We start from the raw sequence: 17,078 nt of genomic DNA, 5'->3' as shown, positions 1-17,078 counted from the left end.
TTTTGAGCAACCAGTTCTTCAAATCAACTATGAGGTTAAACTACGTCTAATTTGATTCTTCCCCAGTGCCAAGTTGTATCAGCCTTGAGCTGTGTTCCTGCTTTTTTGTCCCCTCAACAAGTTCTTCAATCGGCACAGTACTATTCAGGGGCGAAGCTACGTATAGCTACCCGGTGTCACTGGCACCGGGTGCAATTTGCATGCACTTATTGGCTTAGTGTGTAGGCCATTCAATTGTTTGATATGTAGGCATGCGTTCTTCTATATGGACACCGGGTAATTTTAAGTCTGGATCCGCCCCTGGTACTATTTAGATAAAAAAAAAGAACTACATGATATTTGAATTGATGATTACTATCAAGATATATCTGTGAAGAAAAATAGTGAATGAAAAGGACAACGGGCTTTAATCTTCCCAATGCACCTATTGTAAATAATATTTCAGATATTATATGTTTTCATTACATTCTCTCAGTGTGGTCGTTACCAGTTTCCGGTTGCTAGAAAACTCATGCGGAAAGATCAATGAGAGATAACTATAGTTATGGTTCTTCCCCTTCTAGTTAATAAAGTGTAGCCCGGTATAAGAAATTACATCACCATAAGATCACCACACATACTAAGAAATGAAGAAGAAATGTATTTTTATATATCTTAGTCCATCCTTAACAAAGGAACACGAACTAAAGGTAACTAGAATGAATGTTAACAAATAAAAATTAATTGGATTATTTTAGTTTGTGCAATCTAGATAGTGATATATTATCTGGAGTATAGGAATTTCTGTAGGGATAAATGGCTGGGTAACATAGATTATTTTTTATAGAAATATCTCTGATTTGCATAGAATCAAGTCGGAGCATGAACATGCCACTCATCAAAGACAAAACAATCATATTTGTGTCCTCATCATACCCCACCAGAAATATCCACATGTGATCGCCATGCATTATTTGCGGAAACAACCTTGCCCGGTGGAGAAATTTTCTTCAGCAACACCCATCCAACAACACCATCACAGTTGGATTTCCTCTCTCATAATTTGATTGTACGAATTGACACAACAACAAGACCAAGTCAATTACCCTCTATATGTAAGAGATGATAAGAAAACTTGACATGACACTTAGGTGTGCATGTTGGCTTCTCAATCACATCAAAACTGTCTTTCAAAATCATGCACAAGAACGTCACCTCCAACAAACAACCAGTAAAGTACGTTTCCAACCAGGATGTTGGGTCTTAGGGATGAAATTAATTCCTTGGTCACCATAGAGACCATACACTAGATGTTGATTCATAGACGCAAGCTGAAGCTTCGGTATCTGTGTTGAAGATCAAGACCAGTTTGAACGGGTTCGAGAAGCAATCACCATGCACAGGCCCATCTTCAACATTAGTGCGCAACACAATGGCATCCAACACTTCTTTTTCGCGAATACACAAAGCTTGTGTATCTTTTCATTGATAGATAGAAAGAGAATGAGTACAACCGAGAATACAACACATGACATGAACGCAAGAAGGCATGCACATGGTACCCGGAGCAGAGAGAAGGGGTGCTCAGCCCGAACAGGAAGAAACACACAGCTAAACCCACCGAGCCTAAAACTAGAGTAGCAGACCAAAAGAGCAAACATCGAGCATCTTCAATTCCAATACTAGGGACTCCACGAGCGAGCAAGATAGTGCCTTCAAGAAGGGGAACGACGTCGTGACGCCGTCGCCATCCGTTCCGAAAAGCCGAACCTAAGGTTTCCCCTGATGCTCGAAGAGGGGCTCGGATAAAGGTCGTGACAACGCCTCCAAGAAGGGAAATGACATCCACGGGTGTCGCCGCTACCAGCATCGAGCATGGCTTTCGCCTGGCCTTGAGTCCGAGCAATCCCATATCCACCAGATCAGGCCCCGAAGATGCAAGAGTAAACATGCCTGTCGACACTTCCATTTGTCGCCCTTGAACACCAGTGGAATTGTCAAATGATTGTGTTGTTCACCAGTGAGTGAACACCTTGCGAAGAAGCTAAACAGAGAGGATTTCGATGGTGCTTGCGGAAGCGGCAAAGAACTTGTGGTTGGCGAGGATGTCGCGCCAATGTGGGTAGACAAGGGAGGCGTCAGGAATAGAGGCACCTCAGAATTGAGAGTTGAATTCGGTGGCACTTGCGGAATCGGAACAAGAGTTGAATTTCGATTCGATTTGTGAATACAAGACCTTTGCTTCAACGAATAGTAAAAGGGGCTGCAATCTCTTTGCCTAGCACGGACCCACATGTCATGGACTCATATGTACCTCTCCTCGCACCGAACGAGATTGCTTTCTTTTCCTCTTGTCCCTTTCGATCCTCTCCCTCCCTCCCCAAGGAAGGCCGGCGGCGCCATGGTCGAGACGGCGTGGGAGCTCGCCGAGCTATTCGTCCTCCGCCCCGTCCTCGCCATCTCCTTCGCCCTCTCATTCATCCTCCTGAGTACGTACGGCGGCCGCCCCCCTTTTTTCTTCCTCTCGTCTGGCCGGTTTCCTGATCGAGATCCCTCAGGCTGGTACGTCGCGTGGAGGACGGTGCTGGTGCACGTCCCGCTCGTGCAGGAGGTCGCCGGCCTGCGCCCGAAGAAGAAGCCCGCCAAGCCCAAGCCCCCCAACCGCGGCCGCATCGGCAGGTTCTACCAGTCGCAGGCAGAAGCGCAGAGGTGAACGAAGTAACCAAGATTAGATTTCTCGGATGTCCCCCCAAGGGGCCTAACCAAGATTTTTATTCCGCTTCTGTTCCAGTTCAAGAGTATCTGATCTGCTGGGATTTGGATGCACTTGGTCTATCCAACAAAGTGGCTTTGGTTAATCGACAAATATGATGTTACGATTAGCTGCCGCTGGTTGTTTCAGAGCTGCCTGCATTCTAGGGATTATTAGAGCAGCACTTCTAGTCACTCTTAGAGAGCACAACTATTTAACTTGCAGCCATATTGTTTCAAAACTTGTTATCCTTTCTATAAAACTTGCGGGGAACATGGTTGGACAGCAATGAGATTATTGAAGATATTGAGTTTCATGCACCAACCGACCAGTGGAACTAAAAGTCCGAACCGATGGACAAGGTTGGGCAAATCCATGTATATTTCAACACAGGAGAATGTCCATAAAGCCTTATTTGTAGCTAGCTAGCTGCTGAGACAGCCAGTTTGATATCAAATGTTAGTTCGATTACTCTTGTGGACTGTGGTTAAGAGCTGATGCGACTTGGCGAGGAATTGGGCCATGCTGGTCTTCAGAAAATTCAGACAGGAACAGCGTGGCCTGGTGTGTCACGGAGTGTGGCTATTCAGAGTGTTGCACTCTCTTCAGTTATACACCCCAATCACTTCAAACCATACTGTGCTCACCTGCATAGGTTATAATATCTTATATGACATTCTGACAAGATAGCCGAGCTTTTTGTATAAACAATATAGCCTGGTTTCGCTTTTGCTAAGATACGAAGGGGGAAACCCCTGAACCATCTGAGATTTTCTGCTTTTTTCTATTGCATTATGTGCTAACATGAACATGTCTGTTTAATATTGGTTAACAGGGACACTAAATTGGAAGGGACCTCTTAAGGAATAATCTTTGGGACTTTGAAGGAAGCCCTCATCTCATTCCAATTCAGAATGTTGTACATCCAATAAATTGACAGATTTTCTCTTTTAGGAGCAGATGTCCACACACTTATTTAGCTTGCAAACCCCAGATACACAATAATGTATCCACTGTATATTGCCCCTGTGTAAAGATGCACAATAATGTATCCACTGTATATTGCCCCTGTGTAAAAGTTAAGGATGTTGTAATAAGATTGTACATGCATGTACTAGAATAAAGACAGCACATGTCCTCTGCAATAATCAGTGTACCATTTGCTTCACAAAGTTCTCCTTGTTAAGATGTGATATAGCCATTGGCTCATAACGGATGAGCACTTCCAAAGATGAATATTGTTTTTATCTGATGGTTATAATCATTGGCTCAATGCAGAGGTTGATCAATGATTAATTCAACCATGAGAAATCCAACAATCATCATTGTTACAACACATGTCGAGTAATTCATGTCTAACAATGACAACTCACACCAGCTATTCGTACAACATGAGACTGGAGAGTTTGCATTGCATGCTCCAGCTACAAGGCTCACAGCAACTTCATGTAGTCTTTGCCTTTGACAGGGCCTTCTTCCTCTGGGCAAGCATATACGTGAACATGTGCGGCCCACCTGCAGTCACCCAAGTTCAACAACAAAATGTTCCGTGAGGTCCTACTTCACTTATAGTATCGCTTTATTAATAATGTCAAAAAGGATGACAATCACTACAAATGCGAAGGGTAAAGGCGAGGTAAGAGGGTTTATGTACCTGGAACATAGACACCGATGGCGATAGCACATGTGTAAAAGTAGTCAAAGGAGAAATTCCATTTGTTAGGCATCTTAACAAGGTATTTCTCGGATACCTGGTCACCCAAAAGATAAAAGTAGTTAGACAAGATTGTTATCAAATGAATAACATGGAGTTTGCTAATCCTCTTTGGTTATTCTAGTTACCTTAATGTAAGGAAGAGCAATGTAGATCAGACCGACCTCGCTAAGGATACCGGTAGGATACAATATCAGAAATGTGCTATACCTGCATACAAGCAATGCCACGACAAATGAATGAAGTTCACTTTCAAGATAATGTTTTTGAAAAGGTAGTAAATTTCCTCTAAATTTGATGAGATGATGCCCTGCTTGGAACGGAAATAGTACTAACCTGAGCCATAAAAGCCAGGAAGGTGCAAACCCAAGCGTCTCCTTCAGGCCAAAGAAGGAATATCTGATGATCTACATGAAACCAACAAATTCCGCGTTATGGTACATACTCAAATATAGATAGAGACCATCCAAAATTTCTGATTTTAACCTCAGCAAAGGAAATTTGTAAGAAGTACCTCCGTGATGGACCAGCTTATGACCAAAGAAGTTACAAGAATATGAGATTGTGTCTGCAAGATAGATGTACAAAGTGATGAACCAACATTGTCAAACAAAATTTTACTTTCATCCATCCAATATGAAAAGATACAACTCGCCAGTGCTCAAGGACGATACCTCAGGAAAGCTCCACAAGATGCCCCATGTAAGAAACAACCTTGATCCTATTTGTGGAAGGGTTGCAGCGACAGGAGACCTTACCAACCCTAAAATTCAGATTATGCAACAGTTACTAAAACTGAATAGATACCAAAAGAGTGACGAAGAGCAATCTTGTTTTGAAAATCTGATACTTGACGATTTTTGAAGAAAGGTAAGAATAACTTCATACCTACAAGCCCATGAAGAATCTGCGCCCACCAGCAGCACGAGCGCCAGTGCCAGGCAAACACAAGATTGTCAGTAACTCTCAAACTTGGATGTGCAAAGAAATAAAGTAGATTGCTACTGTATATATATAAGTCCAGAAAGAACTAGGACACCACATTAAATTCAGAACAAAGTTGTAATAAGCACGGAAATAACAATGGAGTTGAATCATCATCATGGTGTTTCGATAAGTCTCTCTTAGCGGTACTCGGCTCGGTTCACAGAGTAATCTGGTCGATTTGGGGCACCACATTTTTTTACTGTTTGGTCAACTCCACATTTTGTCTCTGCCTTAACTCAGTTCAGAGCAGTAATCCATCCTACTTGATCTATATGAGAAACCGCACCTTAAGAGGGTAAAAGTTACTGCATATTTTGACTAACATTCATGCTCTTTTACCAAGTCAAATTTTGAAGCTAGGAGTCAACTCAAAGAGGGGGGAGAGAGAGGGGGGAAGAAGAGAAGAGAAGAGAGAAGCGGACCTCCATGACGGCGGCGGTCTGCGCGAGTTGCAGCGGGCGCTCGACGGCGGCGTAGACGCCCTCATGGCCGCCGCCCAGCAGCGCCGTCACCGCGTAGTAGAGCACCTGCGCCCTGCCAACCAAACCAAAGAGATCCGAACTGGTCAGACCCAAAGCAAGCAACGAGAGATCCATCCATCCATCCATCCATCCATCAAATCCAATGAAAGAAGGCGCACCATCCGACGAAGACGACCCAGTTGTAGACGGCGAGGTAGAGCCGCCGCACCGCCGACCCGACGCCGGCCATTTATTTGTTCTCTAGGCCGCAGACGCCGCAGGGCTGGGATGCGGCTGCAGCGAGGCGGATCAAATAATGGCCGCCGATGTGTCCCGCTGCAACACGGAGGCGGAAGGAAGAAATAGCACGCGGATCGGGAGTTGGATTAGGAGGCGGCTGGCCAACAAACTCTGCCGGGATCGACACGCGATCGGTTTGAATCCGGACGGAATCTGGCGAGATCGGATCGTTCGGACACGACGAGCGAGTGAGCGAGTGGCGGCCAGCAGCTCGTGGCAGTTAGTTATTGCCGCTGCAGCTGCTCCCATCTACCCAACCGCCCGCCCGCCCGAATCCAGCTTGCCCAATCCCCACCACACGCGCCATTTCCTCATCGGGCACGCAATTCAAACGCCGATGCAAAATCCGGGCAGACGATTCTGCCGCCCGCGCCGTTCTCAGTAGCTTTCGAGCACATCAAACAGCTCAACCGGAAAATAATAAACACGCCGAAAGCGCGACGGATCAAGAAGCCTCACGCAAAAATTGCTTCCGTGTTTTCAGCCGCACGCTGTAATGGTGGATGGATCTTACAGCATCTGTCGATCGCAACAAAACTGTGAGTTACAAGGGGGGTACAACGGGGAGGATCGGTGCCTTGGGCTAGCTACAGTGCGGCGGCGATGATCCCCAGCTCAGCGCAGAGCGGCTCGACCTCCTCCTCCCCCAGCAACGAGAGGGCCGCGAGCCCGTAGTAAGAATGGTAGATGTCTGGCAACTCGTCGTCCGGGAATTTCGAGAAGCCTCCGTACTGTCGTCCAAGCAAAAAATCGAGGAAAAAAAACGAGTCAGTAAAGGACCATACATATAGACCTGTTTGAAAACTTGATTTAAGGTTTTATATTTGGTTGAAATCTTGGAAAAAAAAGTTGCCAATGGAGGCTCTAGTTTGGGATAATTACGCATGTCTGGCAGGTGAGCAGAAACCCCCGCAGCGCGCCGTGCTCGATCAAGTGGTAGGCGCCAATCATCTTCAAGACGCCTCCAATCCTGAATGAATGAAGACGAGTCAAATGGGCAGCAAACAAATTTTTATCGAGGTGTTGCTGCTACCGCCTGCTTCTCAGCCAAATAGCAGTATATATAGGAATGTTAATGTGCTAACCAGAAAGCGTAGCACGTATCACTTGGCTTGTTTCTTCTGCCCTGAAATCCCCCGTCTGCCGCTTGCCTCTACACAATGGCACTGCATTGCGTCAGTAATGTTCACCGGTAAGCTAATAAAGAGATTTTTGATGATAATTCAGATTTACTTCTCATGTAGACTATTGTGCATTTTTACGTCATGTAAAATGGCAGATTTTAATGGATAACTGCAGAGACACATTTAAGCAGAATTTGACCTGAAGGCACCACTCCAGGAGCAATTGTACGTCAATCGCCGCAGACTCTCGTAAGTTCGATGCCAAATCAACTTGAATGAAACCCATTAGATATAGGGCCGCAACAGCACAGAAAGTTCCCCCACCTGGCTCACTAACACAAAGTCATACAATGAGAATCCATAACCAAATTTTGCAAAACAAAGACTTAACTTAGTTGCCACACAATTGAAACTCTAAAGAATAACCTCCATAAAGTAACCAGGTAAAGAAATGCACTGCCTACCATGAGATTCTGAACCGGGAACCATGCCAAAGCCACCGTCATATGACTGCACGCAGTAGAAACAGAATCAGGAAAGGCAAATAGCATGGTGCAGAACACTCTTACATCACTGAAAAATGAAAACTACGGTGCATTAGGAATTTTCGCAAGCCAACCTGACAGTTAAGAATGTATTCCTTGGCCTTTTCCTTGTCCATTCCTGACCAATCTTTTAGCATTGAGCAGATCGCAGCTGAGAACAGAGCTCAAATGCATAACATTACATCCAACAAAAAAAACTATTATTAGCATATACAAAGAACAGTGCTCCTCACCTGCGCAGTATACAAAGCGTAGGTCTGTTTCTGCACCAATATGAGTAGGCATGAAGCTATAAAGATGCATGTTAAGTTAGCTAATGTCAGATGCACAAAATCAAAGCCTTCTGAGTTGACCAATAAAACAGGAAAGAAAGCAAAATGAGCAGAGAAGCACTAGACTACTTGCAAGCATTTCGGAGTATCATAACAGTACAACACCTGAACATTCTAGTACAAATACACACCAGAAAAGTGGTGTTCGCCGGTGTAAAGTTTGTTGCAATGAGAGTACATAGTTTAAGTTCATGCAGATGAAATTACACATGGTAAATGAAAAGGCTTACAACTAATGCATATGTTCCTGAAACAAAACTATAATGAAGGATGTGGATTGTGAATCAACCATGGGGTGCTATGAAAATCGTAAAACAGCATGTGAGGTATGTGACAAGGTGAAACTATTCCGGTGATTATTTCCTAGAAAACATTCTAGTGATAATGTTAATGCAGGTCGTAGATGGAAATGCCTAGATACTTCCCAGGTAAATTTTGAAGTCTAACAGTCTAAGTACCATGGAGACCAAAGCTAAACACATACCTTCCGTCTGGTTGCTGCAGTTTTTTCATCGACAGTAGAAGAACATTGCTATCAAGGTTTAGTACATCATAACCTACAATCTTCAATGTAGCAAGAGCAGAATAAGTGCTTGCTAGATGACTACCATTGTGGCAAGGGTCCTGAAACAGAGCACAGGTCAGTATATGGAACTGTCACAACAAATAAATAAAATGGCAAAAAATGTGGACTTATATGACGAGAAAAGGTTGAGTCAAGCATTAATCACACATACCTTCACCAAATTTGAGGGAAATTTGGTTGTTCTAGAGCCACAGAATCCATAAAATTGCCCTGCAAATGAGTGAACTGTTATGTAATAAACATATTGCATCTAGAAATACGAATTATATACATCAGAAGAGTCTGCTTACCATTATCTAAGACGTCGTTTTCCTCAGGGTGTACTTGAAACGACAAAATCCATTTGGCAATTTGATCCTTGTTAACCTAAAGAAAAAAGATAGGTACACAAATTATTACTACATTACTTCTTCCTGAACAGTCAAGGTGCATAGGTAAACTGAAATTTCCCCAATAAACAATTAAACTAGCAACCTAACATGGTTGATCATTCTAAAAGAACTTCAAGTCACAAAAGTGATTGCTGGCAGATAGCTTTTACTTATTTTATGCAAATGCTATTCATTTAAAGGCTCGGAAGATGTAGAACTTCTTTGATGTTTCTATATCTGGTTTATGCAATTCACCAGAGGGAAAGTATGCTGATTGATAAACCTGAAAGGTTATTATCATGTGTTCACACAAGCAATCGACATTGAGAAGGATACCCTTAATTGCTAACCAACTAGACAGCTCCCAACTGCACGCAGAATTCAGACAAAATCCTATGGGGCTTAGACCAAAAAACCAAAACTGAGGGCACCAGTGCCACTTTGTTGCTACAAACCAGCATCAACATCATCTGGGTCCCTTTGCTCTTATCAGGAGACACCGAACCTTGTTGAACTTAGTTATGACATCTAGTTGTCAGGCAGATCTACATCTGATAACCCCTAACTACTTCGAGTTAAAGTCTTTGAGTGGACCGGGTAGTGGGCTCAAATGCTTAAGCCTTGCAGCTAGCAGTTGCTGTTACAAGCGTTTGATAACGTTGATCTGCAAACTGCATTACGTGTCCCCATATTCGTGATTAGTTGCATTTATCCTTATGAATACTACTCAAACCTACCCCTAGGAATACATCGAGTCATTTTTTTTCCATGCTTCTAACCGTGCACAAGCATTCCCTGTTCTGAACCAGACCAGACCTACTGTCTGATGGCGAATTGCCTTGATAAGTCATACTGCTCGATGGTGGATTCGTATGTTGATTGAATACGTGGAGTAACTTTTTTTAATCCTGTATAATACTTGAACCTGTACATATCCTTGCAATTCAATTCAAAATAAAAACAGGGCAGCTTAATTTCAGTCGCCGCAACCAAATTTTTCAAAAATTTGCCACCCTTTACTTTACATCGTAGTGCAGAAATCTACTGATGTCTGTGCGCATGCTTGAAAAATATTTGAACAAACTGAGACAAGCATACAATGGCCTAGTATAATCAGTACACCCACCCGAGATCCAAAGCTATGAACAGAGGACAGCCGCATCTAGACCATGACAGAATACAGATCACTCGGAAACTCCCTAGAATTCCGCGCAATTCGTTCAACCGTGGGCAGAGTACATGCCTAGAGGGCGGGCAGCGGGATAGATCTCGGCTGAGCTTACCCGGTCGAGCTCCCGGAGGAGGGAGAGGCCGGCGACGGCGAAGTAGGCGAGGGTGAGGTGGTTGACCTCCTGCGTGGCGTAGCCGTCGGGGAGCTCGCACGACATCAGCTCCAGGAACGCCGCGTGGCGCGCGCGCGCGAACCCGGCCGGCCCCTCCTCCTGGTCCCCCATCTCCGGCGGTCGTCGGCCGTGGAAAGTGAAGGCCCTCTCCTCGTCGCCGCCGATTGGTCTGGCCGGTGCGGGAGCACGAATCCTGGCGCGCTTGGGACTTTGGGAGGGGGCTGAGATGAGATGGCGGTCCCACTTGTGTCCGGTTTCCGACCGTGCCGTACTACACTTCTGTTTTTGTTTTTCGGGCGGGTATCGTATTCCCTGCTATCTCTTCTCCGTGACGAACACGATGCAGTAGAAGGTTTGCAACAAAGGTTATTTTTTTGACGCCGATATCCATCACACGTGTGGCATAATAGGCATTCGTTCACATACCGTGTGTGGCATGAGCAGGGGACAGTCTACACGGGCTGTGTGTGGGTGAACAGTAGAATTGTCCACACGCATGGGCGTAGCTACTACGTGCCACACGTCCAACAAGTACTACGCATCCCCACCCTGCGTGTGTGGCACGAAGCAAATATGCCCACACGTCCTGGCGCAGCTACATTAGATACCCGCGGGATGACGATTTAGTTGCCATCCAGAATGGCAGATGTAGTTATCTGGGATGACAAATATGGTTGTAAAAGCATAGCAACTCTCTGCTTTGGTTAACTATAGTTGACATGTCTAATTTATGGTAGTTGCTGCGTGTAATCAAACCATAGTTGTTGTGTGTGATTAACTACTTGTCACATATACCCCTAAAAAAACTACTTGTCACATATGATCAAACAATAGTTGTCATGTGTGTTTATCTAGTTGCTACGTGTGGTTAATCACAATTGCCATGTATGTTTATCTGATTGCCACATACGCGCAACTGCAGTTGCCGTCTAGCAAACGAATCATAGTTGCCATGTGTGTTTGCCTAGTTGCCATGTACGTGCAACTACAGTTGCCATTCAACAACGTACGACTGCCGTGTGGGTGAAAAGCAGTTCGTCCACACGCGTGTGGACTAGGTGGTGGTTGTGTGGGTAGAAATTAGTTCGCCCACACAGCGCAGCTAGCAACTATGTGTTGTGGGGCGTGTGGACGACCTATCCAACACCCACACACCGGCCTTGTCCTACGTAGCACGCGAAAATTGTCTCGATGTGTCAAGATCCGTGTAAACTTAACTGGACGGTAATCCAGACGTGTAGACGAGTTGCAATGTTGTCACACATGTGGGCATTAGTGTTTTTGAAAAAAAAATTGCCTATGAAACAATTGTATTACTCAACTCACCGGTCCTTACAATCATCATCGACTATATGTAGAGAACCAACAAAGCATTAACAAAATGGAAAAAGGACAAACTATTTTCGGGTCTGTTTAGGACATATCTAGATAGGACATAGTTATGTCACATCTAACCTGATGTTTTGTGGTTTATTTTATTATTACTTTTTGTCCTAGTCACTTTTTTTTCCTTATTGCTACGTTACTTGTGGGAGTTAGATGTGACATCCTTAGAAAACATTTAAATGTGAATTAAACAAACTGTTTTTTAAAAGAATTTGAACATTGTACTAAAAGTAAAAGTAATTTACCATAGTATTATAGAAAATGCTCTCTTTCACTCGACCGATCTTTTGGCTCGCTCGACTACCCCTTCCGGCTTTCTCGTGTCCCTATGGGCATATCTATCGTTTTCCCTTTCTCCTCTTGAGAGTAGCATTGCTTGCTTAGAGCATCTATCACCAGAAGTACCAAATTCCGGTTCCTAAATGCCTGCACGTCAGGACAGTGCCGGGTCGCGTCCGTTTTGAACCCCTATATGTCTCTGCACCCAATCACACTTCTCAAAATTCGACTCAAAATGACCGGACATCTTTTAGACATTTTATCAAACAGTTGACATGTGCACCACGGACGCACGGACACGCGGCTGCGTCCAGCCAGCCAGCACGCGGCGGCACGGCCTGGCTAGCCAGCCCGCTGGTACACGGCTACGTCCAGCCAACCAGCCAGCGCGTGGTTGCGTCCGACAAGCCCGCCAGCACGCGGCGACGTAGAGCGCGCAGTCGAGCTCCCAGAGCGGGGTCTCCAGGGCTCATCGAAGCGAAAATAGGTAAGCTCCGACTCGAATGGAGGGCGGAGAGCTCCGGCTCCGGCTGATGAAGCCATGTATTTAGGGTAGGGTCATGGATCTATTTAAGATACTTTCCTCAAGAACATCCCTAAAAGAACCAAAAGCAGTTGAAGAAAAATCATCATCCACTCGACCATGAAGCCATGTTCCACTCGACAGTCTTGAAGACACTCGACCGTACGGACAACCACTCGACTATCAGAAGATCTAGAGCCACTCCACTCTGCAACGGTCGGAATTCCAGTCATAGTCTTAATGGTCATTATGTATTTTTATTACAGGCGTTACCTGTAACCTCTCCATCTTTATGTACCTTAAACCCTTTATAACTGAGGACGGGACGGGTTTGGCGAACTCTATATAAGTCACCCCCTCCTCAGGGACAAGGGTTCGTACTTTCTATAACACACACGCATATAATCCAGTCGACCGCCTCTGGGCTCCGAGACGTAGGGCTGTTACTTCCTCCGAGAAGGGCATGAACTCGTAAAACTCCCGAGTACAACTCCTTCATAGCTAAGATCTTGCCTCTACATTCCTACCCCCCATTCTACTGTCAAACTTAGAACCACGACAGTTGGCGCCCACCGTGGGGCAGGTGTCTTAGTGACTTTTTGGAGAAGTTACAATTTTTCTGATCCCCTTCATCATGGTTTCGGGCGGAGGTTTGACTGAGGGCCGCGAGATCCGTCTCGGCGCGCTCGTGTTTGTCGCCGATGACTCCCTTGGCTTCAGGAGGCTCCACTCGACGTCGACGCACTCCCCGTCCGCGGGGCAACGCACTTTCGCGCGTGCGTCCACGGCGTCCTCCTGCGGCAGCCGTCGACCCAGTATCGGTTGGCTCCTGTAGCTTCCCCCCTCCCTGCGGCCCGTTGGAGCAAACGTTTCGGTCGATCGAGGCTTCAGCGGTGGGTGAAGCATGCGGTGGCTCGCCAGTCGGCCACCCCCCAAGTCACGGCAATCGAGCCCGACGAAACCCTCTACGGCCTGTTCGATTTGTCGATTGGCTCCGTAGAGACTGCATCCGAGTGCGACAGCAGCGACCCTCCGGCGGAAGTTTTGATGGTCAATGGACCACTCAGTCCTTCTGGCTTCACCCGTGAAGACAGAGGCGATGGGGGCGGTGATCCGTCGCATGTTCATGAAGAGTACCGCCCCGAACCCCTCTCTTCGCAGCGGAGAGAAGAACTTTGCCGCCGGAACATGGATGCACTTCACACTCCTATCATTGGAGAAACCCCTGAGGCCCAGGCCTTGGAGGAGGCGCGCCTGGCCAACTTGGCTGAGCGCACTCGACTGGAGAACCTCCAGCGCACACTCGACGAGCGTGCTCGGCAGCGTGCTCTTGAATCCAGTCGACGTCAACTTTTTCCGCCTCCGACTCAGGTATACCGAACTCCAATACAGAATCTCGCAGCTGCGGCCCGAATAGCGAAGTCAATTCAACCTTCCCAGTCAGAAGCTGTTCGGGGTTTGGTGCAGATCCGGTCCTTGCTCCGAGCCGCGGGTGAGCAGAACACAGTAGTATCTCAGTCGCGGAATAGGATTCACAGCAGATCCGTGGTTGCAGACACAGTCCAGCAGGCTCACAACCCAAGATCGCCCCCGAGGCGTGAGGGACGTGGAGATCGACGAGATCAGTACAGAAGCCGCGAGCAGTATGATCACCGACCCGATCACGACGATCGTCGTCGAGTGCCCACGCCACCCCCAAGGAGTTGATCGTACGTGCCTTGGCAACAGGATGACAGACGCCCTCACAGTGGTGGGCGAAGGATTCCAGTCGACCCCAGAGAACCGGGCTTTGACGCGAGATCTATTCTTGTTCAAGGTCTGATCGACAGAAACAGAGCTCATAGAGAAGGTCCCGACGGAGATTTTCCAACCAGCAGCAGAGCGCGTGTCTCAGGTCCAGAGTGCTTCAGCAGAGCCATCAGGGCTGCGGTGATTCCTCCCAACTTCAGGTTGGCGACTGGAGTCAGTAAGTTCACTGGTGAGTCCAAGCCTGATACTTGGCTTAAAGATTACCGAGTGGCTGTTCAGATCGGTGGTGGCAATGATGAGGTGGCCATGAAACACCTTCGTTTTGTTGGAAATATGCCCTAGAGGCAATAATAAAATGGTTATTATTATATTTCTTTGTTCATGATAATTGTCTATTGTTCATGCTATAATTGTGTTATCCGAAAATCGTAATACATGTGTGAATACATAGACCACAACACGTCCCTAGTGAGCCTCTAGTTGACTAGCTCGTTGATCAAAAGATAGTCATGGTTTCCTGACTATGGACATTGGATGTCAATGATAACGGGATCACATCATTAGGAGAATGATGTGATGGACAAGACCCAATCCTAAGCTTAGCTCAAAGATCGTGTAGTTCGTTTGCTGTAGCTTTTCTGAATGTCAAGTATCATTTCCTTAGACCATGAGATTGTGCAACTCCCGGATACCGTAGGAGTGCCTTGGGTGTGCCAAACGTCACAACGTAACTGGGTGACTATAAAGGTACATTACAGGTATCTCCAAAAGTGTCTGTTGGGTTGGCACGAATCGAGACTGGGATTTGTCACTCCGTATGACGGAGAGGTATCTCTGGGCCCACTCGGTAATGCATCATCATAGTGAGCTCAATGTGATCAAGTGGTTGATCACGGGATCATGCATTACGGTACGAGTAAAGTGACTTGCCGGTAACGAGACTGAACAAGGTATTGGGATACCGACGATCGAGTCTCGGGCAAGTAACGTACCGATTGACAAAGGGAATTGTATACGGATTGATTGAATCCTCGACATCGTGGTTCATCCGATGAGATCATCATGGAGCATGTGGGAGCCAACATGGGTATCCAGATCCCGCTGTTGGTTATTGACCGGAGAGGCTTCTCGGTCATGTCTGCATGTCTCCCGAACCCGTAGGGTCTACACACTTAAGGTTCGGTGACGCTAGGGTTGTAGAGATATTAGCACACGGTAACCCGAAAGTTGTTCGGAGTCCCGGATGAGATCCCGGACGTCACGAGGAGTTCCGGAATGGTCCGGAGGAAAAGATTTATATATAGGAAGTCCAGTTTCGGCCATCGGGAAGGTTTCGGGGTCACCGGTATTGTACCGGGACCACCGGAAGGGTCCCGGGGGTCCACCGAGTGGGGCCACCTATCTCGGAGGGCCCCATGGGCTGAAGTGGGAGGGGAACCAGCCCCTAGTGGGCTGGTGCGCCCCCCTTGGGCCTCCCTCTGCGCCTAGGGTTAGAAACCCTAGGGGTGGGGACGCCACCCTTGCCTTGGGGGGCAAGGCACCCCCTTGGCCGTCGCCCCCCTAGGAGATTGGATCTCCTAGGGTCGGCGCCCCCCCTAGGCACCCTATATATAGTGGGGGGAGGGAGGGCTGCGCACCCAAGCCCCTGGCCTCTCCCTCTCCCTCCCGTGACACTCCTCCGTTTCCCTGCGCTTGGCGAAGCCCTGCCGAGATCACCGTTGCTTCCACCACCACGCCGTCGTGCTGCTGGATCTTCATCAACCTCTCCTTCCCCCTTGCTGGATCAAGAAGGAGGAGACGTCTCCCAACCATACGTGTGTTGAACGTGGAGGTGCCGTCCGTTTGGCACTAGGTCATCGGTGATTTGAATCACGTCGAGTACGACTCCATCAACCCCGTTCTCTTGAACGCTTCCGCTCGTGATCTACAAGGGTATGTAGATGCACTCCTCTCTCCCTCGTTGCTAGATGACTCCATAGATTGATCTTGGTGATGCGTAGAAAATTTTAAAATTCTGCTACGTTCCCCAACAGTGGCATCATGAGCTAGGTCTATGCGTAGTTACTATGCACGAGTAGAACACAAAGTAGTTGTGGGCGTCGATATTGTCAATTTGCTTGCCGTTACTAGTCTTATCTTGATTCGGCGGCATCGTGGGATGAAGCGGCCCGGACCAACCTTACACGTACGCTTACGTGAGACCGGTTCCACCGACTGACATGCACTAGTTGCATAAGGTGGCTGGCGGGTGTCTGTCTCTCCCACTTTAGTCGGATCGGATTCGATGAACAGGGTCCTTATGAAGGGTAAATAGAAATTGGCAATTCACGTTGTGGTTTTGGCGTAGGTAAGAAACGTTCTTGCTAGAAACCTATAGCAGCCACGTAAAAACTTGCAACAACAATTAGAGGACGTCTAACTTGTTTTTGCAGCAAGTGTTTTGTGATGTGATATGGCCAAAGGATGTGATGAATGATATATGTGATGTATGAGATGATCATGTTCTTGTAATAGGAATCACGACTTGCATGTCGATGAGTATGACAACCGGCAGGAGCCATAGGAGTTGTCTTTATTTATTTATGACCTGCGTGTCAACATAAACGTCATGTAATTACTTTACTTTATTGCTAAAGCGTTAGCCATA

At 46.7% G+C, this 17,078-nt stretch overlaps 3 protein-coding genes across 5 annotated transcripts; 1 reads left to right on the top strand and 2 right to left on the bottom strand.

The window, feature by feature from the left end:
* Window positions 1-2,257: 2,257 nt before the first annotated feature.
* On the top strand, window positions 2,258-3,882 carry LOC123060152 (uncharacterized). Of its 2 annotated transcripts, none has more exons than XM_044482729.1 (3): window positions 2,258-2,468; window positions 2,538-2,688; window positions 3,567-3,882. In XM_044482729.1, exons 1-3 carry the CDS (start codon window positions 2,273-2,275, stop codon window positions 3,592-3,594), a joined length of 375 nt encoding a protein of 124 aa, XP_044338664.1. In that variant the 5' UTR covers window positions 2,258-2,272; the 3' UTR covers window positions 3,595-3,882. The 2 variants fall into 2 exon arrangements, with proteins under 2 accessions (XP_044338664.1, XP_044338663.1); XM_044482728.1 differs by lacking the exon at window positions 3,567-3,882 and adding an exon at window positions 2,771-3,035.
* A 13-nt stretch (window positions 3,883-3,895) lies between these two features.
* Window positions 3,896-6,401, bottom strand: LOC123060151 (very-long-chain (3R)-3-hydroxyacyl-CoA dehydratase PASTICCINO 2A). The gene is made up of 9 exons (XM_044482727.1): window positions 6,073-6,401; window positions 5,855-5,966; window positions 5,334-5,352; window positions 5,120-5,208; window positions 4,960-5,013; window positions 4,782-4,852; window positions 4,574-4,655; window positions 4,386-4,482; window positions 3,896-4,246 (listed from the first exon to the last, which is right to left on the bottom strand). Exons 1-9 carry the CDS (start codon window positions 6,141-6,143, stop codon window positions 4,176-4,178), a joined length of 666 nt encoding a protein of 221 aa, XP_044338662.1. The 5' UTR covers window positions 6,144-6,401; the 3' UTR covers window positions 3,896-4,175.
* Window positions 6,402-6,636: 235 nt separating this feature from the next.
* On the bottom strand, window positions 6,637-10,748 carry LOC123060150 (geranylgeranyl transferase type-1 subunit beta). 2 transcript variants are annotated; one of them, XM_044482726.1, is made up of 11 exons: window positions 10,435-10,748; window positions 9,071-9,146; window positions 8,932-8,990; window positions 8,679-8,818; window positions 8,096-8,151; window positions 7,937-7,989; window positions 7,782-7,827; window positions 7,517-7,641; window positions 7,279-7,346; window positions 7,076-7,163; window positions 6,637-6,924 (listed from the first exon to the last, which is right to left on the bottom strand). In XM_044482726.1, the coding sequence occupies exons 1-11, from the start codon at window positions 10,603-10,605 to the stop codon at window positions 6,781-6,783; spliced, it is 1,026 nt and encodes a 341-aa protein (XP_044338661.1). In that variant the 5' UTR covers window positions 10,606-10,748; the 3' UTR covers window positions 6,637-6,780. The 2 variants fall into 2 exon arrangements, with proteins under 2 accessions (XP_044338661.1, XP_044338659.1); XM_044482724.1 differs by having other exon boundaries at window positions 7,937-8,013; window positions 10,435-10,747.
* Between the last annotated feature and the right edge of the window lie 6,330 nt (window positions 10,749-17,078).

This window comes from Triticum aestivum, chromosome 3A, assembly GCF_018294505.1.
Source record: "Triticum aestivum cultivar Chinese Spring chromosome 3A, IWGSC CS RefSeq v2.1, whole genome shotgun sequence".
Taxonomy (NCBI): Eukaryota; Viridiplantae; Streptophyta; class Magnoliopsida; order Poales; family Poaceae; genus Triticum; species Triticum aestivum.
Note: the sequence above shows the minus strand (reverse complement) of the source record. Positions and strands in the feature narration are given on the sequence as shown.